We start from the raw sequence: 21348 nt of genomic DNA on the forward strand, positions 1-21348 counted from the left end.
TGGAAGATTTCTATTTTTTCAGCTTCTGTTTGGACACTTTGCATCAGGTTTTTCATGATATTTCACTAATAAAATCTCAGAGAATGACTTCTCTGCCCTATTCTGACTCAAATAGACAGAGTCTGGAAGAAGAAAGTTACTAAATGTCCCTCACATATGGCAAAAATTAAATAGCCATTGCAACATCAGTTCAAAGTTCCATCTGCCATACAGATGTGTATATCCCCCTTGAAAAAAAAGAAACAAAACATATTATATGCCAGTATTTTTCCAGAGGACAAAGATATTTAAAGATAGGCAACTGGTAGCTGGTCAAACATTAAGGTAAAATTAGACACAAAATACCTGGTCAAACAGACATGCACCTTTCTATTCCCATTTCCCATTATACAGCCCAAACTAGATTTAATAAATTCAAAATTTTTCATACCTCCTGATGCACTACATTTTCCAACTGCTATCGTATTTTTAAGTCTGAAATATAAAATTCTCATAGCCCAAAACAAAATAATGTGAAAAAGGCATCAGATACAGCCCTTGGAATGCTAAACTTACAGATCTGTACATTAAAGGGCAGGATGCCATTCTCTGCACCACTAAAACTGAAGTAGCTTATGAGGGTAGGCACCAAAATCTGGTCATGTTTAGTACTGAGAAAACTCCATCCACATTGCATGGTAATGCTAACGAATCAAAGCCTGTTCCTAAAGGACAAGCTTCAGCAAGTGATTACGGTGATTACTATTCCAACTACTCTTTCCTTCTGTATTAGTGCTGTTTGTATTGGGCAATATATTTACATCTATTTACTGTCACTGTGGATGTAAAGATGACTCACCCCCAAGTGTGATCTCTTGTGCTTGGACCAAAATCTGTATAAAATCCCAGTCTTTCTCCTAGCCACATTGTTGGATCATGGTTTCCAATGAACGGTTTAGAGGCATCACTCTCTATAATAGTGATAAAATCTGCTTCTAAGATGGGAGGGAAAAAAAGAAAATATTTTCACATTTATAACTGTTACCTAGAAATGGGACGTACAAATAGCTACCTAATGTCATTATTTCCCTTTTGATTACAGAAGGATGGACACAAGCCCTTCAGGGGTCAGTCAAGGTAAATCAATGTTAGCAACAAAGTCATGCCCAAATTTTTGGCTACTGCAGGCCACTCAAACTCTGATGAAGATGACCTTTGCATGAACTCTGCTTGCCATGGCTGATCCCTGGTGCATAACCAGAGATACATGTGACTGCAGAATACAGCTGGCCTGCGCAGAACTCACGGCACTTCAAAAGCATTAGAGATACTACGCACACACAAATTAACAGCACAATAGCAAGCCTACTGCTTTCAATTTGATGTACAAACACCACATAGCACATCTGCACTTCCCTTCATCTACCAAATCCTATTGTGCTTCTAAGGGTCCTGTGCAAGACACAGCTAGATGCTGTTGCCAAAATAATTATTCAGCCCAGAGCAACCTTGCAACAGCTTCGAGACATGGTAAGCAGAAGGGTTTGTAGCTCCAGAGAATTGCTGACCATCTGCAGCCACCTCACTTTCCCATAGCACTGTGGTCCCTCCCTGTTTACATGCAGATGTGTGGTTTTGCCAGGAGAGCATAATGGGTTCCCCTATATTTTAACTGCAGGACACAGTTCCCTTGAGGAACTGGTATCTAAGAAACACCTGCCCATGCTGAAGGAAGGTGGGAGTCTGCAAGCTGCTGACAGGATGGCTGAACCATTCAGACTCAGCTTGAGCAGCCAGTCAGTACAGCTGCAGCAGCAGCAAGTGTTCTAAATGCTCCCTTCTTGCTGCAATTGTGCCCCTTTTAGAGTGCTCTTCTACACAGGAAGGCAAACTGAGTCACCACTTCATCCACAGCCCTTTCATAAGGACTTATGACCATCCAGCACCACAGAAGATTTTTTTTCTTTTGAAATATCTTATGCAGCAGTGTAAAGCACTGTCATCATGGAAAATAGGAGCTCAGACTTCTTAAGTGGATTCCCAGGATTTTCCTTCTCTATCATTAGCATACATGTTGATCACAGAAACAGTAAGTGAAACCATTAAGAAAGGTTGAGGTAAGATCCCTACAGGGCAAACAGAAATTCCAGTCACAAAAGCCATTACATGTTGCATCTTTGCTATTCAAAAAGAGAGTAAAAGAGAGTGCTATTCATTCCTTGCACACCACCACACCTTTAAAGACAACCCCTATCCTAAAGCAGATAGCTACTCTTTTCTCTATGGCTGTCAAAATCAGGAACTCTTCCTATAGGAATTTCTAGCCAAACTCTGAATGCATTTACTGACAACATTAATGTAGTATTTTATATAATAATATACATGTAACATAAAACTTTAGAATACCATTTCCACCTATCAGAAATTATGATTTTTTAACTTATATTTTGGATTTTGCTGCCTTTTTGACTTACCAACTGTCTTTTTTAGAAGTGATATTTCATTACCCTTAAGAAATGACAATGGACATAACCAGGTAATCACTTTTTCTAATATTCATTAATTTAAACTACAGATAGCAGAAATAAATGCATTCTTTAAAATTCATAAATAAATCTGCAAAGATTAAATAACCACCCAGACATGAACTATGGAATCACTTATGTAGAAGAATACTCCAAATTTCAATTAATTAAATGTGCTGGCTGTTTTCTCGTATCACCAGACAGCCAACATAGTGCACCTCTCTGGACCTTTGGTCATGGGACAATAAAGGGAACGAGATTAAAATCACTCTCATCACTAACTCCTGTGTACATATGCCACAAAATCAAGACAGGAGCACCTGTCAGTGCCTTTTCATTGCTTGGGTTTGTAAAGCCTGAGCTGCTCAGGAAAATCCCGTGGTGGACTGGAGAACAACAAATGCTGGAATTGCAGCATGGACATTTCCTAACTCCCTGAACTGCTTTAGATCTTAAACCGTCAGTCCCCTATCTACCCTATCTCATGGGTAATGCAGGAAAAAAGTAACACCTACAAGAACTACTGGCCAATCCCTTTCAATGCCCTCTGCAATGGCACTCATCTTGAGTCCAAATTCTTTATTTCCTATAGCTAATTTTCCAACCAAAATCCTGCCCATGAGCAAAAGTTTAGACACTCTTCTTTACAATAAAATCATGAAATCATGACAGCCAAGCTACAATCGCTACTTTTCTTTAATACATTGCTCTGGTTCGGTGATGGAAACAGACTTGTCTGTTTCTTCTCTGCATTCATTGTTTATGGCATTTGAATTTCACACCCTTTAGGAATTACATAATGCTTCACATAAAAAAAAAAGACACAGAAGTTATAAAACATTGCATTTGATCTAAAAGTATATTTACCTTTGTAAATACCATTGTATTCTATCTAAAAGGATATTACTTCATTTATGCAAAGAATTTCTCTACAGACAAGTAACTCATCAGCAACATGAGAAGAAAAATCCACATAGGAAATAAAATGTTTCCTCTGACCAGAAATCTCTTTAAAACATATAAACAAATTATCACCTCTGCAAATGGATTTTTGACTGAAGTGACTGTATTGGAACAGTTCACAAATTGAGGAGAAAACAACTAAACACAGGTTCTTGTGTTAATGCAAAAATGGCCTCAGTTAACAAGCAGGTGTTTTCACTTTTGTCTCTTCAGATGAATCCTCCAAAATATAAATGAAGTAGGGAAAAAAAGAGTTACCTGTCTGATTAAGCAGATTAGCTGATCCTTCCAAATTAGACCATCCTTCATTGTCATATCCAAACCTAAAAGGCCAGATCATAGCAGAGAAATCTCTTTTTGGAACCTCAAAAAATAAATGGAAAAAAGTAAAATAAAATTTGAATTTTACATATTATAGCTTTGCAGTAAACAACACCAGACACATGGTGACATGGTGCTGTAAGAGAGATACAAGAAGAGATGGTTTATCCAATGTATTTTCCTAATAAAGCTGTAAAGAATTACAAAAAACTAAATCTGCTATTAACAAGGGAATAAAAATCATAATACTTAAAATGAAGTTGTACAAATTACAGTAAATAAATGAAGAGGAAAGAGACAATGCATTTTTTTTTATCTTATGAAGAGGAGCTTACTAAGTTGGCCACATTTTGCCACACAAGGTACTACAAACTTGAGTTAATTGCAAAAAGGCCAACCATATAAATCTGTGTGCATTTGTGAATCTAACATGGAACTCCATGAGTGTTAACCATCTTGTTATTTATCACCTTTGCAATACCTATTTTCTTGCAAGACAGAAGACTGGAATCTTCAAATTTTTATCCAATTTCCATACCTAGTCTAAGTCTAATCAATGTCACCCAACTTTTCAGTCAGCTTCAATTCAGAATTATGATATAATAGAGAATCACAGAATTCCTTCATCTGGAAGAAATCTCAGGAAGTTATCTGTTCAAACTCCCCTACAGGAGATCAGGCTGCTAACAGCATTGTCCAGTTTGAATAGAGTTGAAATAAACTGATTCATAAAAGTAATGTTCAACTTGAACATATGAGACAAGAATCTCTTAAATTTTCAAAATATTTTTTCTTCATAGGATCACTATAAATCTTCAAAGACCCAGACATTTCAATTTGACATGAATTTATAAATTAAATTTTTGCATTTTCATTTCTGCATTAGTTTATCTGAATACTTGGTTACAAAGATTTCTTTAGCAACAACTAACATACATAAGCTATCACACACACATTTTACTGTATATTTGAAAGTTACCATTCTCCAAGCACCCTACTCACCCCTTGGCCCAGCTTCTTCTGGTAAGTTTTGTAACGTAAACCCAATCCAAGCAAACCAACACCAACAAACAGCCACAATACTTGAAATAGAAAAACACCAAAAAAATGTTTTTAATTTGAGAAAAATAATGTTATTACAGGACATTGTTATTCTAAGGAGTGCTATTCACATAATAAGAAATGTGTCGGTTTAAATGACAACACCAGATCAGGGCAGTATCTATGCATGCAGAATATGCACATGTGTACAAGTACACTCTCCAAAACACAACGTGCTGAGCAGATAAAAGGTACCAAAACTCCTTGGAATAGTTACGTAAAAATTACTCCTAGCAAGTAATTCATTATAGGACATGAATTACAGCATGAAGAGAAAACCCTTCAGTGTTTTCCTCTCTGTGTGCAAGTATGCATTTGCAGTGCACAGTTTTTGTCTTGTATTAATACAATGTGTGGAATAAATTTTAGTTTACTTTGCAAGCCTTTAGATGTCAGAAAGATGTGACTCTTGCCAGACTTACAGAGTGGTCATTTGTTTGACATACTCTTGGAAAGACAGTGCAGCTTCATAGAAAGCATATTCAGAGCTTTCTAATTGCTCCTGTAATATTACAAACAACCACAGTGTGCACTCAGAAGCTCTCATCATTCAGCACAATGTAATTTGATGATCAAAGCCCTCTGCAGTTACTCCATTTACACAGTGGCATAAGCTATCTACAATGATTTTAGTAACTCCAGTTTGTTCTTTCATGTATTTAAAAAGACGTGAAACTACTTTAAGGCAAGTTTTCTGGAATTGTTTTGGGTAAAATTTAATACATACAATACATTTAATGTATTGTAATGTAACGTCAGAAAGAAAGACATGCTGCTTATATTAGCACATGTCAAACAATTTCATACTCTGCAAGACACAAAGGTTCTTAGAATGGAAGCTGAGAAACAGTACAAGTCTGGGCATGATGAGGAAGTACAAGAGGTACTGCTGCAACATTACAATATTAGCTGAGCAAAGGCTGTACTTCGTGACTGGTAGTATTTTTAAATATGAATTTACTTTTGTGAAATGTTTCTTAGCAGTAATATTCAAACCACTTGAAATGGTGCTCATGTTGTCTCTGACACACAAACTCTCACAGGCCACATTCTTTTGGCCCCTGAGTATACAGGATAAAGACCTCCATAAAGATTCCAGAAACAGCCCTGAAAAACTGTGAAGCACTATTGTCTCCTTTTCCCAAATACAGCAAAATGTACACAAATGGCAAGCAATTTGCTCCAAAGTCATGGAAGAAAGGATGCAGGAATTGGAATCTTCAGCATCCTGATCTCAGTAGGGTTACCGTGCCCTCATGCCTAGCATTTCATTCCTCTACCAAACTTCACACTATAGACAGACATCCTTCTTCAGAAACAGTAAGCTGACAGTGAAAACAAATCAGGAATTCAGATGATTGTAGAGAAATGGTTGAAAATATTTGTCTGGTTTAAAAGCCAAAAAGTGATAAAACTTCAAACATTTGATTTTCATTTCTCTTACAAACCTAAGGAAAAAAGCAGACCCCATACATACAATCTGAAAATCTGTGCTGTCACACTGCACCGCTTCAAGATTGCCATACAGAATGGCTGGGAAATCATTCATATCTTTTGTACACACAATGTAATGCCAAGATCCAGAGAGGCCTCCTCCTCAGCCACTAAAATGAAACCACAAATTATGCTGGATCCATTTTCACATTTTGGTTTTTGCCCAGTTTCTTGTCTCTGATTAACACATTCCATTAGGAGTAGCCTCTGTCAGTCATAATCACAGTGAGTCAGCTCCTCCAGTAGTACATGTCATCATTAACCTGGAACTAGGGAAATACCAACTACCAGTCTGTCTCAAACTAGTACCAAAAAAACAATTTCTGAAACATCTCAGAAAATACTCTACAGTGTTTTGTCTTTTTTTCCTCAGACAGTGTTCTTAGAGTCATGCAGAAAAGTAACTAAAATTATACTTACATAGTTTAATATACTTTTTGCTCCTTTTAAAGAATGGTTTTTGATTGCTTTTCACTTCAAAGATAGAGCTAAGGTCTTTCTTGGGTCCTGTTAGAAAGTCTACTCCAATACATAGCATTATAAAACCTGTAAAAATATAAGTAATTCAATTTTTCATAGACTTTTAACATATTAAACATTGCTCATAAGCATGTATTTTATAAACTCCCAGCTGCTGTGTTGCAGCACAACAACCTTATGGTTCCAACAACAAAGATGATTCAAAGCAAAATGCAGATAAATGCCATACATACTGAGGCAATGCAGGAGCTATGACATTTACTGACAAGTATCTCAAGTAAAGACTGATTTGCAGTACAGCTCCAGGATATTATTTCAAAAAGGCTAATACATAGAAGAAAAATTATGCTAAAATTCTTCCAGGTCCTACTGATGGCTACAACTCTTCAGCTGGGCCCACTGTTTTCAAAGTTTACTGAATTTAACCTGGACAAGTACGATTGAGTTACACCTCCATATTATTGAACCTTAAAATAACAGCTTGATGAAAAAAAGTACATTGATGATTTCACATATTTATTATCTTTGACAATGAACTGCTCTGTCACAAGATACAAGGAACACATTTTTCAAATAGGAACTACAAAAGCAATTGCTCAACACTTTGTTATAAAACAGCAGCAGGTTGGAAGGTCAATTTAAGATGGCAGCAACTTGTATTCTGGAGCTCCAGAGCCAAAAGAATTAGTTCTGTTTTTAAGAATAAAAAACTAAACATACCTACAGATACATTTTAAAAGCTAGCAAGCAACTTCAGTGCACTAACTGTTGCAATGTGTAGGGACGGTATCTTTGCAATAAGTAGCTCAAACTAACAGTACCAGGTCTTTTCCAATCCCTAATGAGATAAAGAATCCAATTACTTTCAAAGAAAGCATGGGAGGATAATGAACTAGATAAGAGCTCTGCTGGAGAAGACATATTCCCTTAATATCTTTGTGGCATAGTTAATTAATTATAGAAGCCATATTTTACTTCAGAGTAATACTTAACTATTACTCAGTATTTTTTTATTTCCCTTACTTGTTACATTAGTTGTAGTGAAAGTTTGCAAATACAGACACTGGGCCTAGCACAATGAAGGGGTGTGCACAAAACCTTTCTCAAAGGGTGACTGATTCATATCCATTAAAGTTGATGAAGATCAGGAATCTAACCCCTCAGCATTGTATCACATCACAGTGAAGCAGCAGAGAAGTTTTGAATATAATGATCTTACTTTCATTGTCACTTTTCCTGGTTTTCCTGGCAGTTCCCTACCCAAACTGCAGCAAGAGAAAGGCAGGATATTGGACAGAAGAAAGCAAGAAATAGCACTTGCACCTGGAAGAAACCAGAAGAAAACCAGCAGTTTGCCAGAAAGTGAAGCTCTAAGGGTAAAAGCACAACAACAAATACAAAATCTCATGGTATAATCTCTGATGAGCTATGGGGTGGCATCAAAAAAAGATAGAAACTGGATTCTCAGATGGAATTTAAACTCATGCAATGCCATCAGCTGAGATGTGTTACATTCACAGTTTTCTTTACCAAAGAGAAAATTAGGGCCACCTCTCTGTTACTACCCAATGATCATGCCAGGGAAATTAATCACAAGTGTGAATTTCAACAGAAGTACCAGAAAGGAATTTTGAATAAAAGTATTTCTTTTGTGAAAGCATTACTCAAGAAAGCATTTGACACTCCTCTATTGCTTTCTTCATGTAACTTAAAAAAAATTAATTTAACTAGTTAAGATAACTGCTTCTAAAGACTACTCAGAATGCTTTCAGAACAAATAAAATAATGCAGTAATGGAATGAAATTCTCCTCAAAACTTAATGAAATCAAATCCCTCCTGTGAATGCTGTAATATAAGAAGCACACATGGAGAGTTAGAAACTGGAGTGATACAAAGTGCTTACTGGCATTTATGAAATCTGAAACCTTTGGAGCAACGGGTTAAGCACAGCATTCATTAATTCTTTCCAAATAAAATATAGGCTAATGCATCACATTTAAAAAATGTCCCACACAATTAGCCCAAGACAATGTTTGGCATTGTTTAAATATAGTTAGTGAAATATGCCATTGAAACATGTTAGTGCCTATTACAAAAATACTTCTGGAGACAGAACCAGGAAGGGTTGGTTTCCTTTCCACCCTCTCCACCCTCATCAAGTGATCATTCTGCTAAAGCCTTTGTATTTGCTCAACTCAGTTCCTCCTTATTTGCAAATACCTGACAATTTATTTTCTGCCTGTCCTGTTCATGTGCTTCTGACACTACAGGCTCATCTGAATTCCCCCAAACATGCCGGTGTGTTCAAAAAACATAAGGTGGAGCCACACGGGAAAGAAGCTCAGGTCTCCAATGCAGACTAGCTAGATCAGCAGGATGCTGCACTTTGCTCTGCAGAGCAGGGCTAAATAATGCACTGAATTACAGTACAGTCCCAGTAGCTACCCTGTTACCTGAGGCACTGCTGCCTTAGGTAGCCAGCATATTTGTGCATTCACACCCTGGATTGCAGCCATATTTTTAGGGTGACTGATTAACACATCTCTTCCTCCACTGCGTACTTTAGTTATCAGACATTTTTCTTTGTCATTTTCCCTTAACTGAATTCTATTTTCTGTCCACATTTTAGACTCCTTCTAACAAGAAGAAACAAATAGATTATTTTTTGCATATCTCATTAATTTTTGCACTGAAACTCTTACCACAGTAAGTAAGTAAACAGTAACTGAGCATTTGAAAAGACTCTTCATACACTAGATATATTTCACATGTCTGCCTGAGGCTTAAGCAAGCATATTTGTATTTGTTGATTATCACAGATGTACCTAGAAGAAGATGGGAGCTTTCTCTAATGTAAACTCCTCCAGGCACAAATTTATAAGCTGTACACCATACACAGAAGAATAATTCAAGGACATAGGCAAACATGGCTGTACTCATGGCTTTCCCAGGATGCAGACAGCTAACAAAGCGTCCAGCTAGTTGAGGCCACACACACATAGTAAAGATACCAAGAATGTTGCCTGCAACAGCAGCACTCCAGGTATGTAAATAAAGGAGACCAGCTGAAGATGCCAAACCTGTGAAGGGATAGAAAAGAATATAGTAAGTCTCAGTCAGGCATATTATCCACCACATTCATTTTCATATTCTGACTAGCATAAAAATAGAGTCTGAGAAATATTTTACTTTCCAGCTATGGAAACTACATCTCTAGGAGGACAGTTATTCACATTAGCCAAAGGTAGTCATTTATTTTTCCCAGTATCTCATTCTTTTAAACATTGCCTATTCAGCTGAAAACAGTACAGCAAAAAGAGGGCAGAGAAGCATCATCAAGAGCCAAAATTGAACAGTTTTTCTTACAGAGTTCATGAGCACAACAGAGGAATTATGCAGTTCTTAAGAGAGTAATAGGTCTGTCAATTATGAATCTTTTACCATGATACAGAAAGAATCAAATAGACTAATATGAAGAGAAAACCTGTCTTTTCCTGATATTTCCCTATAGATAATGATAGGGTGGGCAAGAAAGCAACTATTAATCTTTTACTAACTGCAAGATCCTTGACTTACCATGCTATCTTTGATATGGTGATTTGACCCTAAACAGAACATTAACAACCACAGAACCTCTCTGCAAGAGGACAACTTTATTTTAAAACATTATCATAAGTACAAATATTTACAGTCACACCACGAAAGCACATGTATAGAAACATTTTTAATATTTAACTCCTATACATCAAGGTTCTGAGCATTTTAGAATACAATGCTTGAATCACCTTTCTCTGCTTGTTTTAAATAAGCACTGTGTGAACATCAAAAATCAAATGTTCATGCTTACACTACAATCTGCACACACATTTCTTAACACTAAAACCTGCCTGTTCATACTATTTCACTGCCTGCAGTACTTGTCAAATAAAGAGACAAGAGGCAAGTTTGTCCCCAAGTAGACTGCCTGTTAAATTACAAGCTATTTTGCCTCATGTGGAATTTTGAGAGGCTTGTGTCATCTCAACCCTATAACCTTAGATGAGGCCTTATCATAGAATCACTAAGGTTGGAAAAGACCTCTGAGATCATCAAGTCCAACTGTTGAACAATGCAGATGGTCAGAACTGAGATGCTCTCAAGGGAACAGAACCTTAACAGGGCTTCTGAAGACAACAACACTGCTCTGCAACGGTCTGGAGATTTGGCCTGGAACCCTTAGTCAACTGGTCAGACATATGTGTACTACCGTCAGTGGCAAGAGAAAAGGAGGCTTTGATTAGGCACACTTTTCTGAGATGTGGTGTCAGGTCAGAGTACTTGAGTAAAGGCAATAAGGTAACAGACAAAAATTCTGCTCAGGATTTGCACCTACCTATGAGAAACAAGGCAAAACTGATGACAGAAGACCAGCTCCAAAATGAAAGCATCAGTCCATGAGCAAGGCCCAACAGAACTGTACCTCTGAAACAACAATAAGGAAAAAGAAAACATGCACTAATAAGATTTTAAAAACACCAGACATTGAAAAAGAAACTTCTAGATATACAGACGAGGATCCTTGGTAATATAATTCTTTAAACAAAGCTAAATTTTGCTCACACTCAGCTATATTTTCTTCCCTTTATTTGATGTAAAAAACCATCCAGTTGAAAATAATGGCAATTTACTGTAATGTATAAGTGAGTTGTGTTCAGGAGAAAAAGCAGTCCACTGAAATCTTGGTACAAAAGGCAAAAAAACTCAGAAAATGAGAAGGAAGAATCCACACCAAGCAGAATTATTTTCTTCATGTTAAATAAGGACTCCTACAGTATCTAACACTGGTCTTAGTCTTGGGAAGCTCTTTTGTGTACCAATTCCAGATTATAAACTCTGTCACCTGCCATCACATGTTGTTGACTCCAAATAACTAATCTGGTCTCTTTCTAGGTTTTGGAACCTGAATGAACCGCACACAGCATTAAGACTAAATTCTTATTAATCAAAAAATCTGCTGAAGTATATCTTTTAATATTGCACACAGTTTACTTTATATTTTGTGCATGCATCTCTGATCATCTCCTCTCTGAAGCCAACTACTAGACTAATTTACTGCATATTATAGATACACTGCATTCACAAGTCCTTGAACCTCAGTCCTAAATCTAAACATTGTTTTGAAATGTGGCAAACCAAGATTTTAGTCCTGAAATAAAAATAATTCTGTATCAGAAAATTTTAAGGTCTGGACAAAATGCTCAGAGATATCTCAAAGGAAGAATGAATCCTCTGTGTGAAGTACCTTGTGCCCACTTTTTTCTGTCTAAATTCTTATACCACCATCAGGTTGAGTTTTAATTTGTAACCCACTACAGCACTGGATTTTGATTACAATTTTGTAGTAGTAGTAGTAGTAGTAGTAGTAGTAGTAGTAGTAGTAGTAGTAGTAGTAATAATAATAATAATAATAATAATAATAATGCACTTACCCATATGGATTAGGATCTGGACCTGTATGTGGATGTCCACTTACTGCCCATCTAGAAATTAATGATACCTCCCCAAATATCCACAGAGTGAGGAACATGAGGCTGCCAAAAGCAATCCCTGATAAAAACCAATGAGGATGGGAAGCAGTCTCTCTAATCACATTACTAGTTTTGTTTGTTTCTTGTTTCCTCTTGTCTCTACCTAGAATAAGAATAGAAATACAGCTAAGCAAACTGTCAAATCCTATTAGCAATCTCATATTACTGAGAAAAAAGAAATAGCCAAAATCACAAATTTACTAGAATAAATTACATGCACAAAAGCTAATTCATCTAATTAGGATTGTGTTATCAGAAACTGATAACCCCCCAAAAATTTAAAATCTTTACTAACAACCTGGGTCTGTCAGGAAAATATAGTCACCGTAAGTGGTTAAAAATGCCTACCTGCCCATCTGACTATTTTCCATATTACTGGAATTTAAATATTTAAACTGGCTTTGAAAATCAGCAGAAAAGTTATTAGAATTTGTTCAGAGGCTTCTGTTCTCTGAAACTCTAAACTCTGATAAGAGCAAAACCTGACACTTCCAAATAAGCCAGAAATAAACTCCCTTCCTTCTCCTTTTTTCCACATGCTTTAGAACCACCCTCATCTAAGGAGAAAGCAGTACCTTTAATTGCACAGACATATCATTTTGTCACCCACAAACAAGACAGATTTCCTTCCTAATCTCCTTTAGATTCCCTTTCTAAATTCTGATGAAAGCTCAGGCTTAATTTAGATCATGTAATGCAAGCTTACAAACAATATGCATGATGCTAATTTATACCTACTTGCACATAGATAAGGTTTTATCTTTCAATTAATTCATTAAGGTTATACTGAGAAGGAAGGAGATTCTAAGGATTTAACATGAGCTGCCTTAACTAACCAACCCAACCTTGCTGTCTTCCTTGGGAATACCACCTCCACAGTTTAGCCTGTGCCAGCCCCCACTGCTGAGTACTCTGTGCAAACACACCAAGAACTTGAGCAAAGTTTAATTGGGACAACTCGTCCATTCCTCCAAATCTTTCTGTTTGTTTTCACATATCAGCTGTTCCCCAATTTTGTCTTGTCTCCCCTTCTCTGTTAAAAGAAACACACTGGCAAAGAAACTCAGAGTGCAAACTGAATTAACATAACAAAAACACCACAAATGTTTCATGCTGGAAAGACAATAATCCATTCTAGTTTTATTGGCCTATCTTATGCCTTTGTTTGTGTTACTGTCATATTGTTGACACTGCAATAAGGAAAAAGAGGCAGTTCCAGCATCAACTTACTGCAGCTTGTATGAATTGCGATACCAGTTCTGCCATACTATGGGCAGATGGAAATACCCCAAGGCATCTAAAGCTTGCAATGCTCATGCAGCAGGTCTAAAACCAAACCGTGTTGGGCAAAAAAAAGTCAAAGAATCAAAACCAGTGACACATAGCTAGGTATACTTTAGGTTCTTTTCATAACCACTTTGCTGTAGTATGCTTACCTGAATGAATTCGCTCCACTGCTACTACAAAACCAACTGTCAGTATGACAGTATTGGCAACTTGTGAGCTCCAGACTGGATTAAGTGATGTGTACCAAATACGAAGAACAAGGAGCATTATCTTGCCTAGCATGAAGCCCCATATCCTGATGAACCTGTAAGAATCAGTTTTTGAAATAGTGAGGCATTTGGGGGTTAAAAAAAAAAAAACAGCTTTTCATATGAAGAAACATCAGTTAAATTCTATCAGTATAAGAAAATACCTTTGTAAACTGTTTCCTGACCACCATGTTACTGTTTGAACCAGCAATGAAGAAGAAACACCAGCAGCCAAGATGAGTAGTCTAATTGAAGCATTTGGTGCATGGTATGATGCTAAGCTTCCTACAAACAAATACACACACAGAGGCTACTTTAATGATCAAGAGAGACTGGGTAATAAGGATTTCTTGTGCATTAGTTCAACATTGTCTGTAATTTGAATGGTTATACCACTTACCTGAAAACACATGACACTACACATTTTTAAACAAACCAAAGAACTGTAGATATACACAGAAACTGGGTATACGTGACTTCATAGCAGTTATAATTTTCAAGGAAAAAAATTATATGAAGCAATTATCCAACAATCCAAGTGATTGCCTTTATTTAAGTACTTAGGGTGATTGAGCCATAGAGAAGATATAAGGATAAAATGTCTAAGCATACAGATATTCCTCAACTATGAACTTAGATACCTAAATCAAAAGCCATACAGTTTTAAGGACTGTGACTGCTCCTTTCTAAAAAGGATATGGTTTTTGCCACAGCGCACTTATAAAATAAGTACACTATGGTCAAAGCCACTTTCTTTATTAGACAGGAGCAGTCACCACACACAACACAGGGATTAGTAATCCACTGCCTCAGTAGGGGTGAACAAGGCTTTCTCTGGCTCAGTATCTGGTCTCAGAAGTGGTCACTACCAGCCTACACCATTTCATTACTGAAAACTACCACTGTCCCAGCCACTGAAAGAGAGCATGTGCACACATCTTTGCCATTACCCAGGGACCCTGCATTACCAATAGTTTTAAACTCTGCTACCAGGTTTCCAATGCAAGAGACTAAGGACCACATATATTCTCGTAACTTCAGTCAATGTGGAAAATTCTGGCCCAGAACTTCTGGCCCAGGACCAATGACAAACAACAGGAGAAGCAGCAACATTGTTTTGATACCAGCCATTTGCTAAGTGAGTATGAGTCAAACTTGAAGAGATGTTAAGCAAGTAATGTCAGAAATGGAGCTGCAGATTCTGGCAGCACATGCTAGGAATCCTCCAACTGTTTATCTGCTCATTCTGCTCAGAGTAAAAGATGCAAAGCTTAGAGCCAAGATGATAAACAAGATCAATGTGCAGTAAAGGTGTACTTGCATGGACTTCAACAGAGGTTTCATGTACAGTACACACAGATTACTGTCACGAAATTGTGCTGGCAATCCATAAACCTGCCTCTTCAAATATTTCATCATGTGCGCTATCCTGATTAAAGGTAGCATGGGTTTGCCAAGTTAGAGCAGACACACCTTTTGTTGCTGTGCAAGTACACCCAAGACTTAAACATATCTATCCAAATACCCAAATTTAACATAGGTTGTCTGAAGACACAGATGCAAATAGACACTTCCACAGGGTACTTTGTTCTTGTTTGTTTTTGAACAGAACACAAAATCAAGTAGTATGAAAGGATACAGAAATTAGAAATTGCAGGGAAAATAAAGCTTCCTGAAAAGGCAGAAAGAAACGGAAGAGAAAAAAAAAATCATCCCCATAAATATCTGGTCTTAGCTAACCATGAAGATTTTTTTAAATTTTTTTATTGCGAAATTGAAGACTGCTAAGAATGGGGTGGAGCATGCATAGAGTAGATTGTTCTCCCTGACAGTTCAACAAGACCCAGAGGAAGACCATGGCCTTTATGAGAAGGAACAAAGATCAAAAAGAGAATAAATAAAATTGTCTCAGCATGAAGGAGGAAAAAAGCAGGAAGAACTGAGAAACTGGAGAATCAGCAGCACAGTATGATGGGACAGAACTAACATAAAAGATCAACATAGGCCTGTCACTGCTCTTTATTTAGCAGAATAAAAATTACACACTTTTTTCATCTCTTCCATCTCTTTTGGTAAAGTGAACTAAACACAGCAAGGTGATCTGAAGGACTAATCTTAAATAAACATGGCAAATTTTGTGTTACTGTCACATCTGAAGGAAGGTAAGGTGCAATTTTAAATGCTTACACTCATTCCTAGTTTCTAAACTAGAAGATCTTGCAGAAAGCACTACACTATGCCCTGCTGCAAGAAGCTGAAGATTCTGCTCACTGAGAAGCTTATTAAAAAACAGCAAGAAAAGTACTACAACGGATATAATGGGAAGAGTAGGAAAAAGAAAGAACATGGTAACACTTGTTCATGAAATAAACCAATAAACTGTGCTTAGCTCTAGTATTTTTCTAGAGATAAAGAACATGAATTCTTTTTAGAAAAACTACACAGGGAAAGTAAATAAGATGCTCTTACTGTATCTTCTAAAAGTAAAAGAGGAAGACTATAAGGAAAGTGATTATCTGTCTATCTTATATTGACAAATAAGAAGCTAGGATCTGCTGCTTCTGAAACACATCACTCAGCAGCAGCATTTTCACCTCTACACACGATGGAGACCATTGTCTCCTCTGAGTTCATCCGGTGTGGCAAACTCTTTAGCAATACCTTGCTTCTGAATGTGGCTGTACCTGCCAAACCTTCCCCTAAAAAAATTTCTAAAAATCAACAAGAGCTAAGATTTGCACCAGTTAGCTAACAACTAAAGTGGGAATCCCAGCAGGTCTTGGTTTAAGGAGGAACCTGTGGAATAGGAAATGGGGCATCTGTTTCCTGAGTTTAAGATCAAATTTTCATCCTGTGCAACTCACCATATGAGGGTTATTTCATATTTAGGATGAGCCTATAAACCTGCTACAGGCATGTAGATAGATAGATTTAATTTTAAAAATACATTCTTAGAAGAAAAAACTGCCTCAGAAATGAAAAAAATAATGTTTCAGTCATAGAAGACTGTTTTTATAATAGCCCCAAGCTGTTCTATAATGGCTCATCCCTACCCGTTGTCACAATACAAAAAAACACCTGCTCTGCTAATATTTGAGTGATACTGAAAACACCTTTCCAGCTGAGCATCACTCATACTAAATTAAAAGCTCCTAGCAATTAAAGTAAAGATTTTGTTCTGTATTTATACAATACAATGGCTGCAAACGATATTTCCCTGACCATAGCTAAAAGCTTAAGAGGAAAAAAGAAGAAACCAACAAAACATGAGTATGGGGAGAGCAAGAACTTCTTTTTCCTGTATCTTTTTGTAATCCTCTGAATTTTAAGGCAATTTGGAATGTTTATTCTTATACACTGATACCAAAATGGAATCTGTAACTCACCGCAGTGTGTACTTACCAACCATAGTCAATCTCAGAAAGGCTAAGACATACTGATTGTTAGCCAGCCTCCAAAAGGGGCCAAATGTCAAGAATATCGGGGAAAGGAAGGCAACAGCAAAAGCTTCCAGGCCTGTGAGTGCCAGTGTCTGAAGTGGGAAGTAGTAGATCATCGGTGGCAGTGCATGGTAAAGAGACCAAGAAATGTAGCCTAAAACAAGAACCAACCAAAAAAAGAAAACCCCATCATATATTTTCAACAAGATTTCCTGGAGATTACTTAAAAAGTACCATTTTGTACTTTCGCATATAGACTATCAAATGTATTTTAAAGCAGTTCAAGCAACAACAGCCACCTTCTGTGAAGAAATGTTTGTTATTTCAAGTTAAACAAGCGCATTTTCCGAGGAAACAGAATGATGAGAATAAAACAGCTCTTCCCCCACTCACACAGCAGTTCCTCCTTTGAACCTCAGTGAAGCGCTCAACTTTGGAAAGGATTGGTGTTCAGAGGGCTGGCTAAATAAGCAATCCACTCACAGTCTCAGGGCTCCTCAAAGGCAGACGGGTGGCTAAAGGCATTATTCTAGTAAATCGGTGTGCTGTTCTCTCCTGGAGACACCTTATCCAGGCACAGCGCTGAGTTTCCAGGAGATGCACCGAGCAGACGATACCGCGGGTGCTGGCTCTGGCGACCACCCTCGGCACCCTGCCTTGAGCAGCACAGCACCGGCTCTGCAACACCTGCGCCAACATTTGGCCGGGAGCAGCAATAAATTCTAGGCTGATCCAAGAGCCTGAATGTACTGTGAGCCCCGTGAAACCTGGTACGGCCGGTCCCGGCTGAGCCCCCCGGTGCCCTTAACCGCGGCCCCTCGCCCCCGGCCCTGTCGGGCGGCACAGCCGCCACCTACCCAGGAGACTCTCCGAGAGAACAGCCTTCCACAGGGGAAACATCGCCCCCGGCGCCGCCCGGCTCGGCGGGGGCTGCGTCCCTCTCACGGAGAGCCGAGTCCCGAGTGCCCGGGAGGCGCGGCGCCGCCGCCCGTCCCGCCTCACGGAGCCGCGTCCCCGCGGCGGGGGCGCGCAGCCCTCACGGCCGGAGCGAGCTCTCCGCGCTCCTCACGGCCCCGCCGCGCTGAACGGCCAAGAGGATTCCCCCCGCCACACAGGTGTCAGCAAAGGAGCATTTGTGCCCTTAGCAGTCACGCCAGCAGGAAAAATAAAAGCAAAAGGTTGTCATAGCACAAGCTGGAGGGAAAAAAGAGGAGCTAACGCACTCGGCAGCTTGGACAAACACATGGTTCACTACGGGGCGTTCGGGGATGTCCGAGTTAGTACTGTGCTCACCTCTGTGAAACGTGTGTTGTTTTGTAGCAGAGTAAGGACTTCTGAAAAGCAATGCTGTCTACGAAAAGCACCAAAAGAAGCATTTCGTTTGCTGAGATTCCTGAGTAACTACGTTTGTTAATTTTAGAAGAAATCATGAGTTAAATCGACCCAGCCGTGAACACAGCTGCCAGGTTCTGGCAAAAAAATTACATAAGCAAAATCTCAATTTTAGAATTTTTGAGGGGTGGCACGAAAAGTAAAATTGTAACTATAAGCTAAGAATTAAGAAGTCTTTTGCTGTTAGAATATATCACCATCTTAAGCTTTATTAATCTTCATGCAGCTTCCTATAGAACTGCAATCTGTATCTTCTCATCTGTGTTAAAACTACTGTCCTATTCTAAATAAAACTTACGGGATGCATTCTCTTTCCCCAGTTTGTGAAACTCTAAATCCATAGGAATAAACTATAAACACCTAATATCTATATGACTTATTTTTAGCAATAAAGTCTGGTCAAGACGTTTGAGAGGACATGGTACAAAACTAAATTTTGCCCTAGAAGTCCTGAAGTCAAGTGATTATTTACTCTACAGTATGATGGGATTCAGTTATTACAAAAACTCTGTTGGATTTTGGCCGCTATTTGTAATGTGTTTTAAAGTTTTGAAATGTGTTTTAAATGTCCACAAAAGAATTAAAGTATTTTGATGGAAAAGTTGACCTCACTAGGGAAGGAAGAATAAGACTCCTAGATTTAATGAGCTTCTCCATTTTCTCCAAGTTCCATGTCATTAAAGGCAACTTTCTTTTTCTTCATTAAAGAAAAGTCATACCAGAATAGTTACTAAGCTCACTTATCACTGGCTTTCAGGATTATGTAAGTGATTATACCATTTCATCTTGCTGTGGTGTGATGCAAATGGAAGATGAGATCTTTGGCCAGAATAAACCCAGAACATGGCTGCTTTTGGAGCTGTGTAGTGGAAGCATGAGGCTCACAGCATGTGCTCACCCAATAAATATTTGAAAAAATTTTGCAACACTTTTTGTAATTACAGTATCTTGCTTCATGGTTCAGAGGTGGAGTTCCAGTTAAACTAGACTTGTCTGGAATTGTGAACCTGATATGCTTGTGGCTTCCATTAAACTCATAATGCAATGAAAATAATGCAAATCCTGACAAATTTAGCAATTGTATTTTGGTACTCTCTGAGATTCATAATAACTATTAAGTTTGGCTTCACATGCCACAAAGTTACGTTCTAGTGCTGCCCATAGGGCTGATGTATCTATGAGCGTAGGAGCAAAAGAGGAGAGAGTTTTTAGGTGTAATGTCTTAAACATAAAAGTCAATGCTTGCAAGGTGCTTAGTTACACATGTATATGTAGCAATGCCTTAAACTAAATTTTTTTTTTTATTCCTGGAGTGCCACAGGTGTACTTGACAAAAAATAAAGCAAAAGCATTTGATCTTTATAGGAATACAATGATGTTAGACTAATAAAGTCAAGGAAACACTACAGTAGGAGTTTCCACTCACAAAACAAGAAGCATTTTCATCCCAGAATAGTATTTAAGACACCCGTACCCTAAGGCAGACATAAAAGATTATCTGAATTTAACAGCCTCATAATTACATTGGTTGACAGGGGTAAACTTTTCTAAAGCTAATGATTGTAAAAAACAATGCTTTATTTGGGTTCAAACTGTAATACAAGCTTGTTTTGAAGCCCAGGTAAACACTTGGCATTTAAAAGAACTTTCAGACCCCTGTGAGAAGTTGTCCTTGCATATTGCCTGAGATGCTTGAATGAGCATAATGAAGAAGCAGAAAAAAGAGCCAGAGAAATGGGGGGGAAAAAGAATGAAAGTATGAGAAAAGATTAGGATTAAAACCACAGCTCTGGAGAAAAGCAGAAGTGGGGAGTTTACAGTTAGGCACCTGTCACAATCTTAGTGGAAACACAAATGCATGCACATCTCTGAAAACACTTCACTGGGTACTTCACACTGAGAAGAGGAAATCCTATATCTTCAACACTTCATAATTACCAAGTATTCACTTGTAAAAGACAGCCCAGACCAAGTATAAAACAGAAGTACATCCAAGAATCAATCAAGACACAGAAAACTTACATGATTCCTTGTAAGTAGTGAGAACAGTTTAATGTTTTACTCAGAAGTATGCTGTTTCCTGCTGTGACTTTTCATGTCTTTTCCTTTGCCTTTAACTCCTACTCCCATGGAAGTAGCATGAGAACAATGCCTTGCCATGTAACTCTTACTTCGTTTTCCTTGTTCTGTTATGGTTACAAAGCACGGGGGTGGAGCTTGGTTTCCCAGGGAATTTTAAAGCAATTAACAGTTTGATTTTGTAACAGACAAATAAACCACGTTTATCATAAGTGGTAATTGTTCCTCCTTCTGGCATGCACTGTATACAAACGTGGAGTGTTTCTGTTAAATATGTGCACCAGAAAGGCTTTGCTTTGGTGAACGTGGTGAACCTCAGGACCCTGGCAACCCTTCAGTGTTTTCTTAAGAGTTTCTTCAGTCAAGCAGCCAGAGCCTGAAAACCTTCCCTGAGTTTGTGAAATCTCCGTACTTAATCTCCTAATCTGACAACAGATAATTTCTACTCAGCTAAACATTCAGTTCCATATT

General features: G+C 38.0%; 1 protein-coding gene across 2 annotated transcripts in view; it reads right to left on the reverse strand.

Moving 5' to 3' along the window:
* The window catches only part of CWH43 (cell wall biogenesis 43 C-terminal homolog), a 28137-nt gene extending 7130 nt beyond the window's left edge, over positions 1 to 21007 (reverse strand). The window contains exons 1-11 of one of the 2 annotated variants that reach the window (XM_015625161.3): positions 20821 to 21007; positions 17369 to 17560; positions 14131 to 14251; positions 13868 to 14022; positions 12333 to 12534; positions 11237 to 11325; positions 9690 to 9944; positions 6804 to 6929; positions 4791 to 4870; positions 3726 to 3831; positions 839 to 974 (exon numbers count right to left, since the gene is read on the reverse strand). In XM_015625161.3, coding sequence (XP_015480647.1) covers positions 839 to 974; positions 3726 to 3831; positions 4791 to 4870; positions 6804 to 6929; positions 9690 to 9944; positions 11237 to 11325; positions 12333 to 12534; positions 13868 to 14022; positions 14131 to 14251; positions 17369 to 17522 — 1424 coding nt within the window. In that variant the 5' untranslated portion in view covers positions 17523 to 17560; positions 20821 to 21007. Of the gene's footprint in view, positions 1 to 838; positions 975 to 3725; positions 3832 to 4790; positions 4871 to 6803; positions 6930 to 9689; positions 9945 to 11236; positions 11326 to 12332; positions 12535 to 13867; positions 14023 to 14130; positions 14252 to 17368; positions 17561 to 18263; positions 18395 to 20820 lie in introns of those variants that run through there. The other variant, XM_015625160.2, reaches the window with a different exon arrangement.
* Between the last annotated feature and the right edge of the window lie 341 nt (positions 21008 to 21348).

This window comes from Parus major, chromosome 4, assembly GCF_001522545.3.
Source record: "Parus major isolate Abel chromosome 4, Parus_major1.1, whole genome shotgun sequence".
In the NCBI taxonomy this organism is placed as follows: domain Eukaryota; kingdom Metazoa; phylum Chordata; class Aves; order Passeriformes; family Paridae; genus Parus; species Parus major.